Source organism: Leptinotarsa decemlineata, unplaced genomic scaffold, assembly GCF_025532065.1.
Source record: "Leptinotarsa decemlineata unplaced genomic scaffold, Ldec_3_MD MMD2_tig00026358_RagTag_RagTag, whole genome shotgun sequence".
NCBI classification, from domain to species: Eukaryota; Metazoa; Arthropoda; class Insecta; order Coleoptera; family Chrysomelidae; genus Leptinotarsa; species Leptinotarsa decemlineata.
In genome coordinates, this window is record NW_027412703.1 from 11,063,097 (window position 1) to 11,078,910 (window position 15,814).

General features: G+C 31.3%; 1 protein-coding gene across 3 annotated transcripts in view; it reads left to right on the forward strand.

Annotated features, from left to right (window-relative positions):
• RNaseZ (Ribonuclease Z) overlaps positions 1–15,814 on the forward strand; it is a 52,977-nt gene that overhangs the window by 13,257 nt on the left and 23,906 nt on the right. For all 3 annotated transcript variants that reach the window (XM_074184627.1, XM_074184629.1, XM_074184628.1), the window contains 2 exons: positions 5,345–5,617; positions 8,568–8,712. In XM_074184627.1, the coding sequence (XP_074040728.1) occupies positions 5,345–5,617; positions 8,568–8,712 (418 nt within the window). The remainder of the gene's footprint in view (positions 1–5,344; positions 5,618–8,567; positions 8,713–15,814) is intronic.

The following is a 15,814-nucleotide window of genomic DNA, read 5'->3' on the forward strand; positions in this document are numbered from 1 at the left end:
TTATTGGCAGTCTATAATGCTCCGAAATCTGTGAAAAGTCTCGATCATCTTCGTTATATGCATTACGTCAAGTCTACAAAACTTAATAAACCTGTGCAATTTTACCACCTGCTCCAGAAGATTTGCTAAATACAATTTTCTGCAACTGCAAGAGTGGTTGTGGTTCGCGATGCGGATGCAGGAAAGCGGGCTTGCAATGCTCTTTAGCTTATGGCCAATGTAATGGGCAAGCTTGTCTCAATGCTCTACCATATCAGAGCGACATTAACGAAGATGGAACCTTTGACCCCGAAATCATGGAAGAACTTGAGACAAATGTCGTTGAAGACGATAATGAAGACCAGTTTGAAATTTACCAGCAGCCAGAAGACGACGATGAAGAGGAAGAAGATGATTAAAATTATAAATTGTAGTTTTTGTACCCTTTATTCCATTTCTTTACTTTCAATAAAAATAAATGTATTCTATGATATTTTTTAATAAATATAAATATTAATTAGGTTAAAATTCAAATATAATTCCTATATTTTCATTAACAATTCTGCAATTACATGAGCAGGTAAGTGTTAAATAAATTAATACTGAATAAAAAGTGGATGAGTTAGGAAAAAATGATAAAATATAATATAATAGTTAATAAAAATTGACAAATATTTACAATCATTGATTTATCGATAGTTCATCAACTATATATGGCGCGTTTTCGACCGGAGGCACCGGTTGACCTGAAGTGATGCTGTGACCGCGTGCTCTCCGCCCTCTATCTCGAAAACGGTTCACCGTATAAGAAATTTTTTTAAACAAAATTTGTAGAGAATTTTGTATTCTACAATATTGATAATGAATACAAATAGCAAAAAACCCATAGGAAATGAGATATTTCCAAAAAAAGCGCAAAAAACCGATTTTTGTTACCTTTGACCTTGAAATTTAATAGTTGCTTACACTCTACCATATGTAGGTTTTGAGACAACTTTTAGGGTTTCAATATACAAGTATTTACAGACTTACAGCTGGGTATCTCGAATTCCGAGGTGAACTTACTATAATGACTGGACTAAAAGTGCATAGTTTCGCACTGTCTTCATCCAACTCAATCTGCCAGAATCCACTATTGACATCTAATTTGCTTAATTGATGGCAACTGAAAATGTTCACGTTTGATGGCCAAATTGAAATCCCGAGGATCTAAGCAAATTCTCAATTTACCATCGTTTTTTCTGATAATTACAATAGAGTTCGGCCAGTCAGTGGGTTCCTCTATCTTTCTTATTATTTTTGATTTCTCCAGTTCGGCCAAAATTTGTTTAAATTGCGTGTATAAAGATATTGGAATTTTTCGTGTTGCATGAACACCTGGACTGACGTCCTCTTTCAATTGAATTTTATAATTACTTTTCAGTTACGTTCAGTTACATCTACGTGTTGAATTAAATTTAATTTCTGGCATGCGTCAATTCCTAATATACAATTGTCACTATCACTGGTAGAAAATTGTTCGTGTATAATTTTAATTTTATATTTAAGTCTATTATGAAATTATTAAGTAAATTTAAAGGTTTCAACTTATCTATTGAAATTAAATTAGCTTGTGCTCCTGTATTCATTTAAAATTTTACATATGTTTCTTATTGAGACAAAGAGTCACATACCAAGAGCTATCATTGTTTTCAGGACTGCTTCCGATACCCTAAACGAAAACATAGTTATCTTCACCAACATCCACGTCAGACGGATCTCCATCTATGTTGACCTGGTTAACAGTTTTCTTTTTGCACATTTTTGCAAAGTGATTATTGACACCACAATCTCGACACTTTCCCAAAAGCTGGGCACTGATTTTTACCATGTTAATTCCCGCACTTATAGCAAACACCACTGTTTTCCCTTAATGTATTTGATACCTGCCATTGAAACCTTGCAACCGAATATGAATTAAAGCGTGAACCACGCGTACTTTGTTGTTGCGCTTACTGCCGACTGCTTTGCTGCTGATTTGAATCTGGGCTCCGGTCATTTTGTTGTCGCCTTGAAGAGGGTTTCGAAATATGTCCTCTATAAACAGCTTCAATTTCCAAACTGGATTCCCTATAACCTGCTCTTGAACTAGACATCATGGTCTACTGCCAAACGAAATTTTATCACCACATCCTTAATGAGACTATCTTTCAATTAATCAAACTCACACGAACGGGCTTTATTTTTCAAGTTAGTTATAAACTGTTCTATCGTCTCACCAGTTTGTTGTTTCCTAAAAAAACTTGAATCTTTCTTAAGAAAGGTTTTTTTTTTGGTAGAAAGTGATTTTAGAAATTTTGCACAACATTGTCCAATTTATTTTTCTCACTTTTACTTGCAAATGTGGAGGTGTTATATATTGACATTCCCTCCTGATCAACATAATGAAGAAGTTGGGCAATCTGCACTTTCTCGTCCTTTTTGTTAACCTCTGAAGCCACAAGGTAGTTTTCGAATTTCTGTCGCCACTGTTTCCAATTTTCTGATAAATTACCAGAGAAATTCATAAGTGCAATTCCCCTGTATTCAACCATCTTGTTTCCATTTTGAATTATATATTTACTTTTCAACTTTTACTTCAAATAATATTCCGACTGCGCCATAAAATAAAACCATTTTTCGTAAACTGTCCTCATTTCAGTTCACCACTCGAATATAATAATAATATATGTTATTTATTTAAGATACAAATACAAATGAGAAGTACAAATTGAAAGGTCAAACAAAAGGCGAGATGCTCGATAAGTAAGTGAGTACTTGTTTCGAGATACAAATTTGGTGTGAATGGCCATATACATACATACATTGAAGTAGTTAAACAAAAACATAAAATGAATAACATATAAAGGTATTCGACTACGAACATATTCAATCGTAAATGTAATTAAACATGTACAGCTATTATAATTTGTCATACTTAAAATAAAATAAAATGACAAACACTATATTACAAATACACAGCCGAAGATTATTGAGCTTTCAACCAGTTCTGTTTAATATAATATATCAATCGTTTGTATTCCTGCTTGATAAGAGTAAGACATAGGTATTTAAAATGGTTTTCAATTTTCAACATCCTTAAAATAAAAATATGAAAACAAATAGTATAATACAGTAACACAATTTTCAACTTAGCGAATATCAAACTTTTACAGTTCAGTTCAGTACAATATATCAATAATCTATATACCTGTTTGCTAACAGTGATACATCGGTATTTAAAAAGTTTTCAATTTTCATTTTCCTTCTATTATTTCAGTGACTACTATTCTAGGCATTTTCAGAATGTATTTTTTAAATTCTTTCTTGAAAGTAAAAATGTTTTTGATGTCGGTTATTAATTTGGGAATAGAATTATATACTTTAGGTGAAATGTATCTGTATGACCTTTGACCAAACGATTTAGCCATGTGAGGTACTATATGTTGATTTTTCTGGCGAGTTTCGTAATGCTGAGTAGGTAGCTGTGCCTGATTCCGTGAAGTATGATATTTCAAACCAGTTTTTAGATATAGTACAATTGCCTTGGATCAAGGATATAACTTTTACTAAAAAGCCAGTTTGAATGATATCTGTTGTTTTTTGATAGCAATATTCTCAAAAATCTTTTTTTGGATGTTTTCCAGAGGCTTAAGGTGCGTTCTCAGTGCGTCGCCCCTTCCCAAAATACCATATCTCAAATGACTTTCTACCAAGGCGCGCTACAAGGTTTTCAGCTGGTCACCTTTCAGTATTTTTTTCAAATATTTGAATCTGTATAGTATTGTCTGTAGTTTTTTAATAATATACGTTATTCTACTTTAAATGACAATCAAATATTCGTTTTTTTCTACTGGTTGAATTTTGATGGATAGACCTTGAATGTTGACCTCTAAATTGTTAAAGGGAATGTGTTTTGATTTGTTGAACGTGAATGTCATGTAATTCGTTTTTTCAAAATTTACTGTAAAGAGTTTGCGTTCTAACCAGGTTTTAATACGACTAAAGCCTTTTTCTGCTTTTTCCTTAAGAGAAATCCACCTCCCGTCTTCATATAATATGGCTGTGTCATCAGCAAATCCTATAATATCCCCACCACTCTCTAGCGCAAATTAACCATTTATATATATACTAAAAAGAATAGGACCTAGAACGGTTCCTTGTGGTACACCATACTCGGTATTTTCTTTGGTACTCAGTATGTTGTCAATTCTTACTACTTGCTATCTCTTTGAGAGATAACTTTCGAATGATTTCAGTGAATTTCCTCGGACGCCAATGTCTTCTAAAGAATGCCAGAGTAAAGGATGGCTTACAGTGTCGAAAACTTTCGACAGATCTATGAATAGGCATAAGCATGCTTTATTTTCACTAAAAGCACATTGATTTTTTTGGTTAGTTCATGAATTGCGTCTTCTGTGGAATCACCAATTTGGCTTGAAGTCAAATTGGTGATTCGAGATAATACGGTATTTTTCAAGATAGGATATCAATCTGTTTTTTAATAACTTTTCGAAAAGTTTGGACAGTTATTAATGATATAGGTCTATAGTTCTCGACCTTAGATTTATCGCCTTTTTTGGGTATAGGTATGAACAACAAAGTTTTTGAAGGCGGTTTGCCATAGACCAATTTCGATACAAGAATTGAATATGTACGCGAGTGGTTCGACTATTTGGGAAATTATTGCTTTGAGTGTTCTGATTTGATATTATCTAATCCGACAGATTTTTTATTTTTCAATTCTTTTATGAGGTATGTTAATTCTCTTTCATTCGTTGGAAATAGGATCATAGAGTTGGGAATTGATGTACGATTCAATTTATACTTTGGTATAGCCTAACTAGTAGTATAGCGAACAACTACTTTTTGCTACCAATAATGCTGGTACGGTTTAGTACGTTTACATGGGGTATATGAATCGACTGAGAATGAGTATACGTGACAATTCATAACATTGCAACTTTATGTCACGGATGAGTTGAATCTGCTCATGTCAGGATGACAGTACGTAATGACATCGAAACGCTTATTTAATTCAATTTATTTCAACGAATTGTTATTATATAAAGCACAAATAAGGTAGAATTTAGTCAGTATGAAAACGCTTGAGGAAGTTATTGTATAGTGAAACAAGTGTTGAGGTTTTGTAAAATGTTCAGGAAAATCAAAGTTTTTTTTTTGAATGTGGCAAAGAATTTCAAAATTATTTCTTCTATTTTTTTTAATTGAAATTCACACGAATTTTGTAATTATTAATCACCTTGCATTCGCTTCTCAAGCACCATTCAATATTTTAAAAATGAGGACAAAATAAGTTTTCAGTAAACAAGACTTGTTGTTTCAGATAGTGGAAGCCGAACAAGTCCAAAACCGATTTCATCAATATCGGAACAAATTCTACAAGAAACAAAAGAAAAAGGTATATCCATGATTTACATATGTAAACTCCACCCAAAACCAGGTGCCCTTAATTTGGAAAAATGTGTAAAAATGGGAGTTCCGCCTGGTCCACTTCTAGGAAAATTGAAAGCAGGAGAAAATATTGAATTACCCAATGGCAATGTAGTTTCAACCAAAGACGTTTGTGAACCAGATGATCCAGGTCCTGTTTTCGTTGGTATGCATTTAATAATTCTTTTTTTGTTAATATTTCATCTAAAAGGAATTAGTATTCATATGTTCAGTATTCCTTTATTGCTTGCATCATTAAACATAACTAATAATTTATTATCAATATTGATTTAATCAAATTATTAATTTCATTTCCAAATCTTGGTGGAATTGAATGATCTCATTTGACTTTAATTGTGTTAAATTCAGTTCTTTATCTTTCAAATAAAATAGAGCTCTTGACATTTTTTTTTTCATCTTGGAAACGTCGAAATGCCTAGCGGTTTTTATTGACCTTGCAAAAGTATTCGACACTGTGTCACGTGACATACTACTGAGAAAACTCTTTGGATATGGCATACGGGGAAACTCTTTACAGTTGGTGCAAAGTTATTTACCACAGCGGACACAGAGAGTAAAAATCGGTAATGAAATCAGTAAGCAGTTGAATATATCTGCTGGTGTGCCCCAGGGAACAGTTTTGGGACCAATTCTGTTCTTTGCTTACATGAACAGTATTACACAGATCAGAGAATTTCAGGGGCACATAGTTTGCTCTGCTGATGACACAGCCTTAATATTAAAAGGTGAAACATGGCATGATGTTTTACATACTGCAGAAAGTACTGATGTGGTTAAACGATAATTTACTGAGCTTGAATGTCAAAAAAACCAAATTCATGACTTTTTCACTGAATTTGAGTACTCAGCCAAGTAATATAGAATTGTATCTACATAAACCTAGTTGCACAAAATAGTATTGAAAAGAAATTGGCGCTTCTCAACGGAAAAACTTTACAAGGAAATAAAGTTATTAAACGTAAGATGTCTGTACAGCTACCAGTGTTTAATATGGATGTTCTCAAACATTAACAGATATAGAACTAATATACCCAGACGCAAAAGATTCTCAGAAAACTTGAATATCCAAATAACAATTTACAGAAAAAGTCATACACAGAGATTCGTCTTTTTCTTTTGTCCAGAACTATTCAACATGCTTCCAATAAACCTGAATAATATCAATAATATAAATAAACTCAAAGCTGTCATATCGAAAATCCAGTAATAATTAATATTTTTTGAAGAAGAAATCAATATAGCTGTTAACACTGCCTCGAAAAACCATCGCTTTTTTCCCGACATCCCCTCTTTCTATGTTTTCTATGTATTCATCTATTTTCTACTAGTGTGTACTAATCACTAAATGTCAAATTAATATTTATTGTACACTTCCAATTTTGTTCATGAATGAGTGAATAAGCACAATACAGTATTATGCCTAGGTGTCATTTACTCATTCAGAATGAATTATACAATAAGAATTATTTTATATATATAGTTGTACTTCACAACTGATTTGAATAAATTGAATTGAATTAAGAAAGTTATACAGTGAATAAAATAAAAAGTGAATAAAAACAAACATGTCAGGTGTGAGCAGAGAAGTAGGAATTACATGTTATATACAGAAATTTACCTGCTGAATTAATTGTCACAATTACATCTTTTTATATAAATAAACATAAAAAATAAAAATTAAGTCAAGAAATCACTCAACACTGTAGTATGTTTTCGTAAAAAAGAGTTCTTTAGTTTCTTGTTTGAACCTAACGGATTATTTGCATTCTTTAATCAAATTAGGTAGCTTGTTGAAAAGTTTACATCCATTGTAATAAATACCTTTTGTATATGTGATTAATTTTATAGTTATAGTTCAGACTTCAGGTCTTTGGTTTTATTTCATCGGTGGTGGACATTATTTCATTTCTAGCGGTTGAGCTTATTGGCTAGATTCCTGTACAGTTTAGAGTAAGTAGTCAGACTTAATTTCCTCGTCTTTTCAGTTGAAACGGTCTGTCTCTGTGTTGAAAGAGGTAATTGACAGAAACGAAGTCTGGCTACTTACACTAAACTGTACACGAATCAGGTCGATTAGTCCAACCAATAGGAATGAAGCCATGCTCACATAGATGAAATAAAATACGAGAACCGAACTTTTAAATATGTAGGAGGTGCCGTTAGGACAACTAAAACACTGCATCCGGTGATACATATTTTGATTTACTCCAGAATATTAATTTATTAATGAATTATCAGGGTTTTCTTGATTAAAGTTTCCCGACACCCCCTCTTTTTATGTTTTCTATGTATTCATCAATTTTCTACTAGTGTATACTAATCACTAAATGTCAAATTAATATTTATTTGTAAACGTTTTTTCCCCAACACCAAATCGTTATTTTTAACACCTCGACACGTATTTTGATCACCAAGTGATCATCTTCAAAGAGGAAGATTAAAACTGTTTTAATCGCCAAGTGATCATCTTCAAAGGGGAAGATTAAAACAGTTTTGCCAAGTGATCATCTTAAAAGAGGAAGATTAAAACAGTTTTAATCTTCCTCTTTGAAGATGATCACTTGGTGATCGAAACACGTGTCGAGGTGTTCAAAATAACGATTTGGTGTTGAGAAAAAACTCCAGTAATATTCATTACTACACTAAAGGTTCCAAACAGTGCATCATATGTAAACTTTAAATTTTGTTCATGAATGAGTGAATAAGCACAATACAGGCATTTGTATGCCTAGGTGTCATTTACTCATTTAGAATGAATTATACAATATGAATTATTTTATATGTATAGTTAGTTATACTTTAGAATTGAGTTGAATAAATTGAAAATTGAATTGAAATTGAAATAGCAGCAGCACTATTTATAAAACTTTCAAACTTTGAAAAAACTTTAAATCTCGAATGGAGTAATTGAAAATAAGTTTTCAATATGTCTACATTTTTAATCTTTCTTCTGTTTTCCATTGTTTTTTTAAATTCCTATTACCTATTTCAACTACAAATTTCAAATCAACTTAGCACTTGCAATTTAGTCCTTGAATTTGATATGATACATCAGCAAAATACTTCAATATCATTGTAAAAAAATTGTATTTCAGTTGTAGATTGTCCCACTTTGGAGTATATCGATTCTCTACTGAGCAGTGAAGCAATAAAAAGGCATCAGGACTCTGCCAAATGTGACGAGGATTTGGCATCAGTAGTTGTGCATTTTACACCAAAAGAGGTAGTTAGCGATACAAGGTATTTATTTCAGCTCTAATTATGGATTATATATACAACGTAAAACAATTACTGAAATAATGACTTACCATAGAGTAGAGAGTAGAGTTTAATTAACCATGTCACATATAAATACATTTATGGCAGAGTACATAAAAAAAATATTGCAATAAAAATTAATTGTTAAAACACATAAAAGGTGTACATATAAATAACATACTGAATTAGTTTTTGAAAATAACTACTGGCTGACCAAATAATCATTTGATGGTGAAAGATAATTTAATATAGACATTTAAATAAACTTGCTCGGTTCAAATATTCCATTATATTGTAGGAACATTTTTTGAGGAGAAACTTTTTGATGACTGTTTCAAATTTATTAAATTCCAATGTTTCTACTCGTTAATCGAGAACATTATACAAATTAAGGTTCAGAGAATTTTTGTTGCAAACAACTAGTCTGTGCCGTTGGGGATTCAACAGACCTGCAGATATTGTGTTATATTGATGTATATCGGAGTGTTTTCCAAATTTGTCTATGTTTTTATGTACCTCTAACAAAACGATGTATATGTATAATGAAGCCACCAGCATAATACCAAGCTGAATAAAGTGTTGATGACAGTGATCTTTGTGTCCCACATTTACTAAAATAGGAATTACTTTTTTCTGATATCGGAATACCTTTATTGTATTACTTGAGTTGCCTCAAAGAATACCTCCTACCCTTATTGTCATTATATTTTTTGCTGGGTTCACCACCTCGTCAGTTCCAAATGGGAGTGCAACAGACTCAGTTGAATTAATTCGTAAGGGTTAGTAATTGATTCAAGTTCATTGCTTCTGATAGATCACAAAATTCGAAAGAAAGATATAGCTATGCCATCTGCATTAAAATGGTATTTACAGTTTGTCAGGATGAAGACAGAAGGTACTAGTGTAGATATGTAGCTGGTGCGGCCTACCAGATAGATAGAACTCAGTAATTGAAAAAGTGCTTGCTGAAAATCCAGTAAAGTGTAAAATAGAGAGAAGAATATCATGTTTTAAAGTATCAAATGTCTTAGAGTAATGAAATAGTATCAGAGCACACATTTCATTATTATCAAGTGCCCTTAATTTATCATCAGAAATACTACACAGTGCTGATGAACAACTGTAAGATTATCAGGTAATTCAATATACTTACTTTTTATAATACTCAATTTCTCGAATCTCTGCCATTGTTGTTTGCTATGAGAATTCTGAAGTATGTGCTCTAAATATGCTTTTTTTTCTCTTCTAATGGAGGAAGAAGTGAAATTTCTCAACTGTCTAATAATTGAGATGAACAGGCTGTCGATTCCATCTCTACCTAATGAGAGCTTTGTCACGCAGTTTTGCATCAATCTAATATTAGTAATCTATGGGGTGTAATTTTTTTTCTTTTCCGCAAAATGCGAGATTTTCTGTGGTGCATGTATATTAGCCGATAACAAAATATTATTATTGATAAAGTTCATTTTAATCAATTGATTCCATATAGTAAATATTATCCCAAGGAAAATTTTCAAGATCTCTTTGAATACTGTTTAGATTGATGTCATCAAAAGTCCTATAAGTGAATTTTTTCAAAGAACGTAGCTTCATATTTGACTCTGGTTTCTCTTCAATGCGTGTCAGTTATTGCTCGTAAGTCACTCTGAAGTAAGTCATAATCTAAAAATATATCAATTCACATAATTCAGTGCATCAAACAACTATAAATGTGAACCAACTCATCAGTTTGAAAGTGATATAAACGTTATTAAAGTATAAAAATTAAAACACATTCCAGTGGTAAGGACTGAAAAAAGTGACCAAGTAAAAACATCAGTGATTGGAAGTAAGGAAATAAAAACAGTAAACAGCAAACAGTAGTTCACCTGAGAATTTTAGAGAGGGATACTATTTCCATAATGGCAGTCTCCTGTTCCACATGTAAAAGTTCAATTGACTATGAAAATGATGACTTTCTTCGATGCGACAGTTGCAGAATCACTTTCCATACGACTAAAACTTGCTCCAAACTAACTGCTTCGGAATTAAAAGTTCTTGAGTTGCAAAAATGGTCTATGTTTTTTTTGTGATGATTGTACAACTTCCTTCAAACAAGTACCATAATTATTAAGAAACATTTCCCTATTTGAAGGTGAAATAACAACACTGAAAAAAGAAGTCGAAACACTTAAATCTAAGGAGATAGATTCCACATGACTTGAAAAAGAAGATATAATTAGCGAAATGATAGACAGACAAAATCGAGCCAAAAATATTATTCTCTATAACATTGAAGAATGCGCCTTACAAAATAAGGATGAAACAGTTGCCGAGAAGAAGAAAATAATCACTAATGTACTTCAAAATTTTAACTTGAACATGGATAACATAAAACTTTTCAGATTGGGTAAAACCATGCCTAACAAGAACAGGCCCATAAAAGTTATTCTGGAATCACCAGATGTCGCTAAACACGTCCTCAAAAATAGAAAATTGATGAGCATTCTAACATCAAGATCTCTGGAGACCAAACCATTTCCCAAAGAGATTATTACCGTAAAATTAAAACAAAACTGGAAACTATTGTTGCAAGTGGAGATAATACAAAAACTATTAAATTTATAAATAACAAGTCAACAATTGTCGGTAAAAATAGTATTCAATTAAAAAAAAACTTGTAAGAAATCCTGATTTACAATTAAGCTCTGATGTTATTTACATGAATGCACAAAGTATAATCAAACACAAGGATGAAATTCATGATGTATTGTTCCGATACAAACCTAAAGTATTACTGCTAAGTGAAACTAGGACGACACTGGATATTGAAGATACAGAAATAATAATGGATCAGTATAATTGTGTGTGTTGCGACTTAAATAGTCATTACACTGGAGGAGTAGTTCTATATATTCAAAGAAATATTAATTTTTCTAGTTATAAATCGTTTGTGCTTGATGGTAATTTTTGGTGTACAATTCTAAAAATTTATTTCAAATCTTCAAAATGGTTTATTGGTTGTTTATATCATTCCCCATCGAGTTCAGATGCTACTTTTTTGGAACATCTTGAAAAGATCATTGATGACATTATGTTAGGAAATAATAGTTTTTTACTAGCGGGAAATTTTAATTTGAATTTCTCAGAAAATGCATTCTATGTAAATAAACCCAAGACTTTATTCTCAACATATGGATTGAAGCAATTTGTAACCGAACCAACACATATCACATTAGAATCTGAAACATTAATTGATTATGTTATATCAAATCAAAATGATATTATAACCAACGTTCACTTATTCCACAATATCACAAATCATATGGTAATATCAGTCAACTTCCTATTAAAGCCATTGAAACAAAACAATATTACATCTTGATAAAATAAAAACGAATTTGATTTCATGCGAATGGGCATCGAGTTCAGTAGATGTAAATTTTATTTATTAAGAAATCATTGATAATTGTTCTGCAGTTATCAATAATATAGCACCATTAAGAATATGTCAATTCAAAAATAGTGTACCATGGTTTGATAATGAAGTAAATAGTAAAATCAAGGAAAGAGATAAAGCCTATAAATCATTTATTGAATCTTCACCAACTGGAAAAGTACTCAAATAGCATAGCTTTAAAATACTCAGAAATGAAGTTGTGAACATGTTGAAAAGGAAAAAAGAAAATAATTACTGGAATAAAATTGACAGATATAGAAACAATTCTCAGACGATGTGGAAAACATTAAAAGTCCTTGTAAAAAGTAGTAATGAAAACTCATTCAGTCAGGTACAGGTACAATCTAAACGTTTAAAGTATACTATTGGAGTACCATAAGGCTCTATTTTGGGACCTCTACTTTATATAATTTATGTCAATGACTTTGAAGGAAATTTTGTAATGTATGCGGATGACACTACACTACTGGTTAGTGGAAAGAATGTTACATCCACAGTAGACCTGGCTCACAGGGAAATTTTAAAAGCCCAGGATTGGTTTTCTAGCAATGAATTAATCTGCAATGATAAAAAAATCATCCTTCCTAAGATTTAGTTATGCCCCAAAGGGTCATGATCACAGTTTACTGTTGAAATCACAGCACGGTTTAATGAAACAGGTGAATTCAATAAAATTTCTAGGACTTACTCTCACTGAAGATTGTAAATGGAATCAACATATTGATGAAATATGTAAAAAAATAACGCCTATGTGTTACTGTATCTATCAACTCAGTAAAATTATAGATAAGTCGGTGGTACTCATGTACTATCATGCCCAATTACACTCAACAATCTCATATAGTATAGTAGCTTGCGGCCTATCACGTGAGGCACAGAGGGTATTCATTTTACAGAAGAGAGCTGTCAGAAACATTCAGAGTGTAATTAGACGTACTAGCTGCAGAGATCTATTCAAAGTTTTAAGAATATTAACTCTCCCATGCATTTATATGTACCGGTTGATTTTTGTAAAATCGGATCAGCGACCTTTTACCTTCTTAAACAAAAATAATTACGGCACAAGAAATTCAACATTGTTAGAAATACCAAATGATAGACTGGCTAGATCAGAATCAAGTCTGATTTTCATGGGTATCAGGCTATTTAACAAATTGCCGAATCATGTTAGAAAAATGTCACTAAGAAAATTTAAACCGTTCCTAAAAAACTTTCTGATTGATAAAACCTACTACTCCATTGAAGAGTTTATAAATGACTTATCAATATAACTGAAGAATTGAAATTGTCATCTAGGGATGTTAATATATTATAATTTTAATTTATAATATATAATTATATATATAATTAATATATAATTTTACATAACTGTTCATATCCTATATATACATTTTTTTTTATTTCATAAGTTTATTTATATCATATTACACTGACTTGTTCTATATCATTGAGTTATGATCCAGAAGAACCAATAAAATATTATCATTATTATTATTATTACAATTTGATTATAATGGAGACTCCTGCATTGTCAAGGAAGAGACATCCTTAGTTGAACATTTCAACAATTATTTTGTTAATAGTATTAACCAGATAATCGAGAGCATTCAAAGTGATGAAATGTGGTATAATTGCGATTCTAACCTTTACTTGCCTATAACTAAATTCAAAATGGTTTCATTAGGAGAATTATGTGATATTATTGCTTCATTAGACAATAAATGTAATACATATGAAATCCTAAATGCCAAAATGGTTAAACAAATTTTTCAAACTGCTGGACATACTATATTGAATCTTATCAACACTTCGCTTCAGACTGGAAAGATTCCAGATCTGCTAAAAATTAGTACTATTATTCCAATTCCTAAGGTAAATAAAACTATCAGAGCTGAGGAATTTAGGCCTATTAATACGTTGCCGCCCATTGAGAAAGTACTTGAGTATGCTGTTTACAATCAACTGCTAAACTTTGTGAATGAAAATGAGATTCTGTTTGATAATCAGTCAGGGTTTTGAAAAAAGTACTCTTGTGAATCGGCATTACAGAGGTCCCTTAACTATTTGATAAACAAATTAGATAACAACAAGTTTGTAGTAGCGGTATTTTTAGATTTGAAGAGAGCTTTTGAAACAATCGACAAAAATATAATCCTCAGCAAAATGAAAATATACGGAATTGAGGGCAAAGTGTATGAATGGTTTTATACCTATCTTGAAGGCAGAAAACAAAGAGTAAGAATCAATGATACAATTTCAAATGAAATATTAAACGATAAAGGAGTACCCCAGGGAAGTATTTTGGGCCCCTTACTATTCATTATATATTTAAATGATATTAATATACATGTCGATTGTGAATTTATCAACCTGTTTGCAGATAATACTCTATTAGCTTGTAGTGATATAAGCCTGGTGCTGCTGTACAGAAAATTAATGTGATATTGCAAAAAGTTGGCAAATATATAAAAATTAATGAATTGAAATTGAATATGCGTAAAACTACTGCCATGATCCTTACCTTAAAATACAAATATAAAAAAATCAATATAAACCAGATAAATATTTCTATTAATGATGAAAATATAAAAGTGAATAATAATGTAAAATACTTAGGATTTCAACTGGACTGCAATCTCACATTTGAAGAACATTTTCAATTCATACATAAGAAAATCTCGAAAAAAATATATTTTTACTCTAGAATTTCAAAGCATACCTATGTCTTTAAACACAAATATATTAATCTATAAAACAATTATTCAACCACACTTTGATTATTGTGCTTTGATTTTATACTCTTTCAATTTGAACAAACAGGCACAACTACGAAAACTACAAAATAGAGGAATGAGAATTATATTGAGAGGAAAGCGATACACTCCCATAATTACAATGTTAACAACCCTAAATTGGCTTTCGGTATCCCAGAGACTTTTATAGCAGACAATGATATTTGTGCATAAAATTGTTATTGATTTAACTGGAACATATCTTAAAAAATCTATTTGTATTATTCATGATATTCACAAATATTACACTAGACATAATCTTGACATACATATACACAGACTAATACCAAAATCAGTATGAACTCAGTATATGTCAAAGGTTTTGATACGTACAACAAATTGCCTCATTCAATTAAATCAGCTTCAACTTTAAAAAGAATTAAAACTGATTTGCAGCATCATATTTATAACAAATGTAACTGAAGGTATTACTAATAAGATCATAAGTCATGATTTTTGGAATAATAATCAATTATTTGTTAGTTATAATTTTGTTATTGTGTATTAGGAATGTATCCTATTTACCAAATAAATGTTATATATTATGTTATATTATCTATTTTCACTTCAAGCCATAACTGTTTTAAATAATCCAGAGTTTCAGAATAACCGTGGTATTCAATCCATCTCTTACATATACAGCACTCCCCTACCCCTTCTGAGCAGCCGATCATTTCTCACTAGTTTATATCCTTCAATTGAAACGTCAGCACAATATATGCCTGGATGTAACTATCAGAAATACCGATTATGTCATAGCTGTTATCATAAATGTGAACATTGAATGAATTGAAATGAGATACCAATGAGCGTACATTCACATGTGCAATGGATGAAAATATTGCCATTTGAA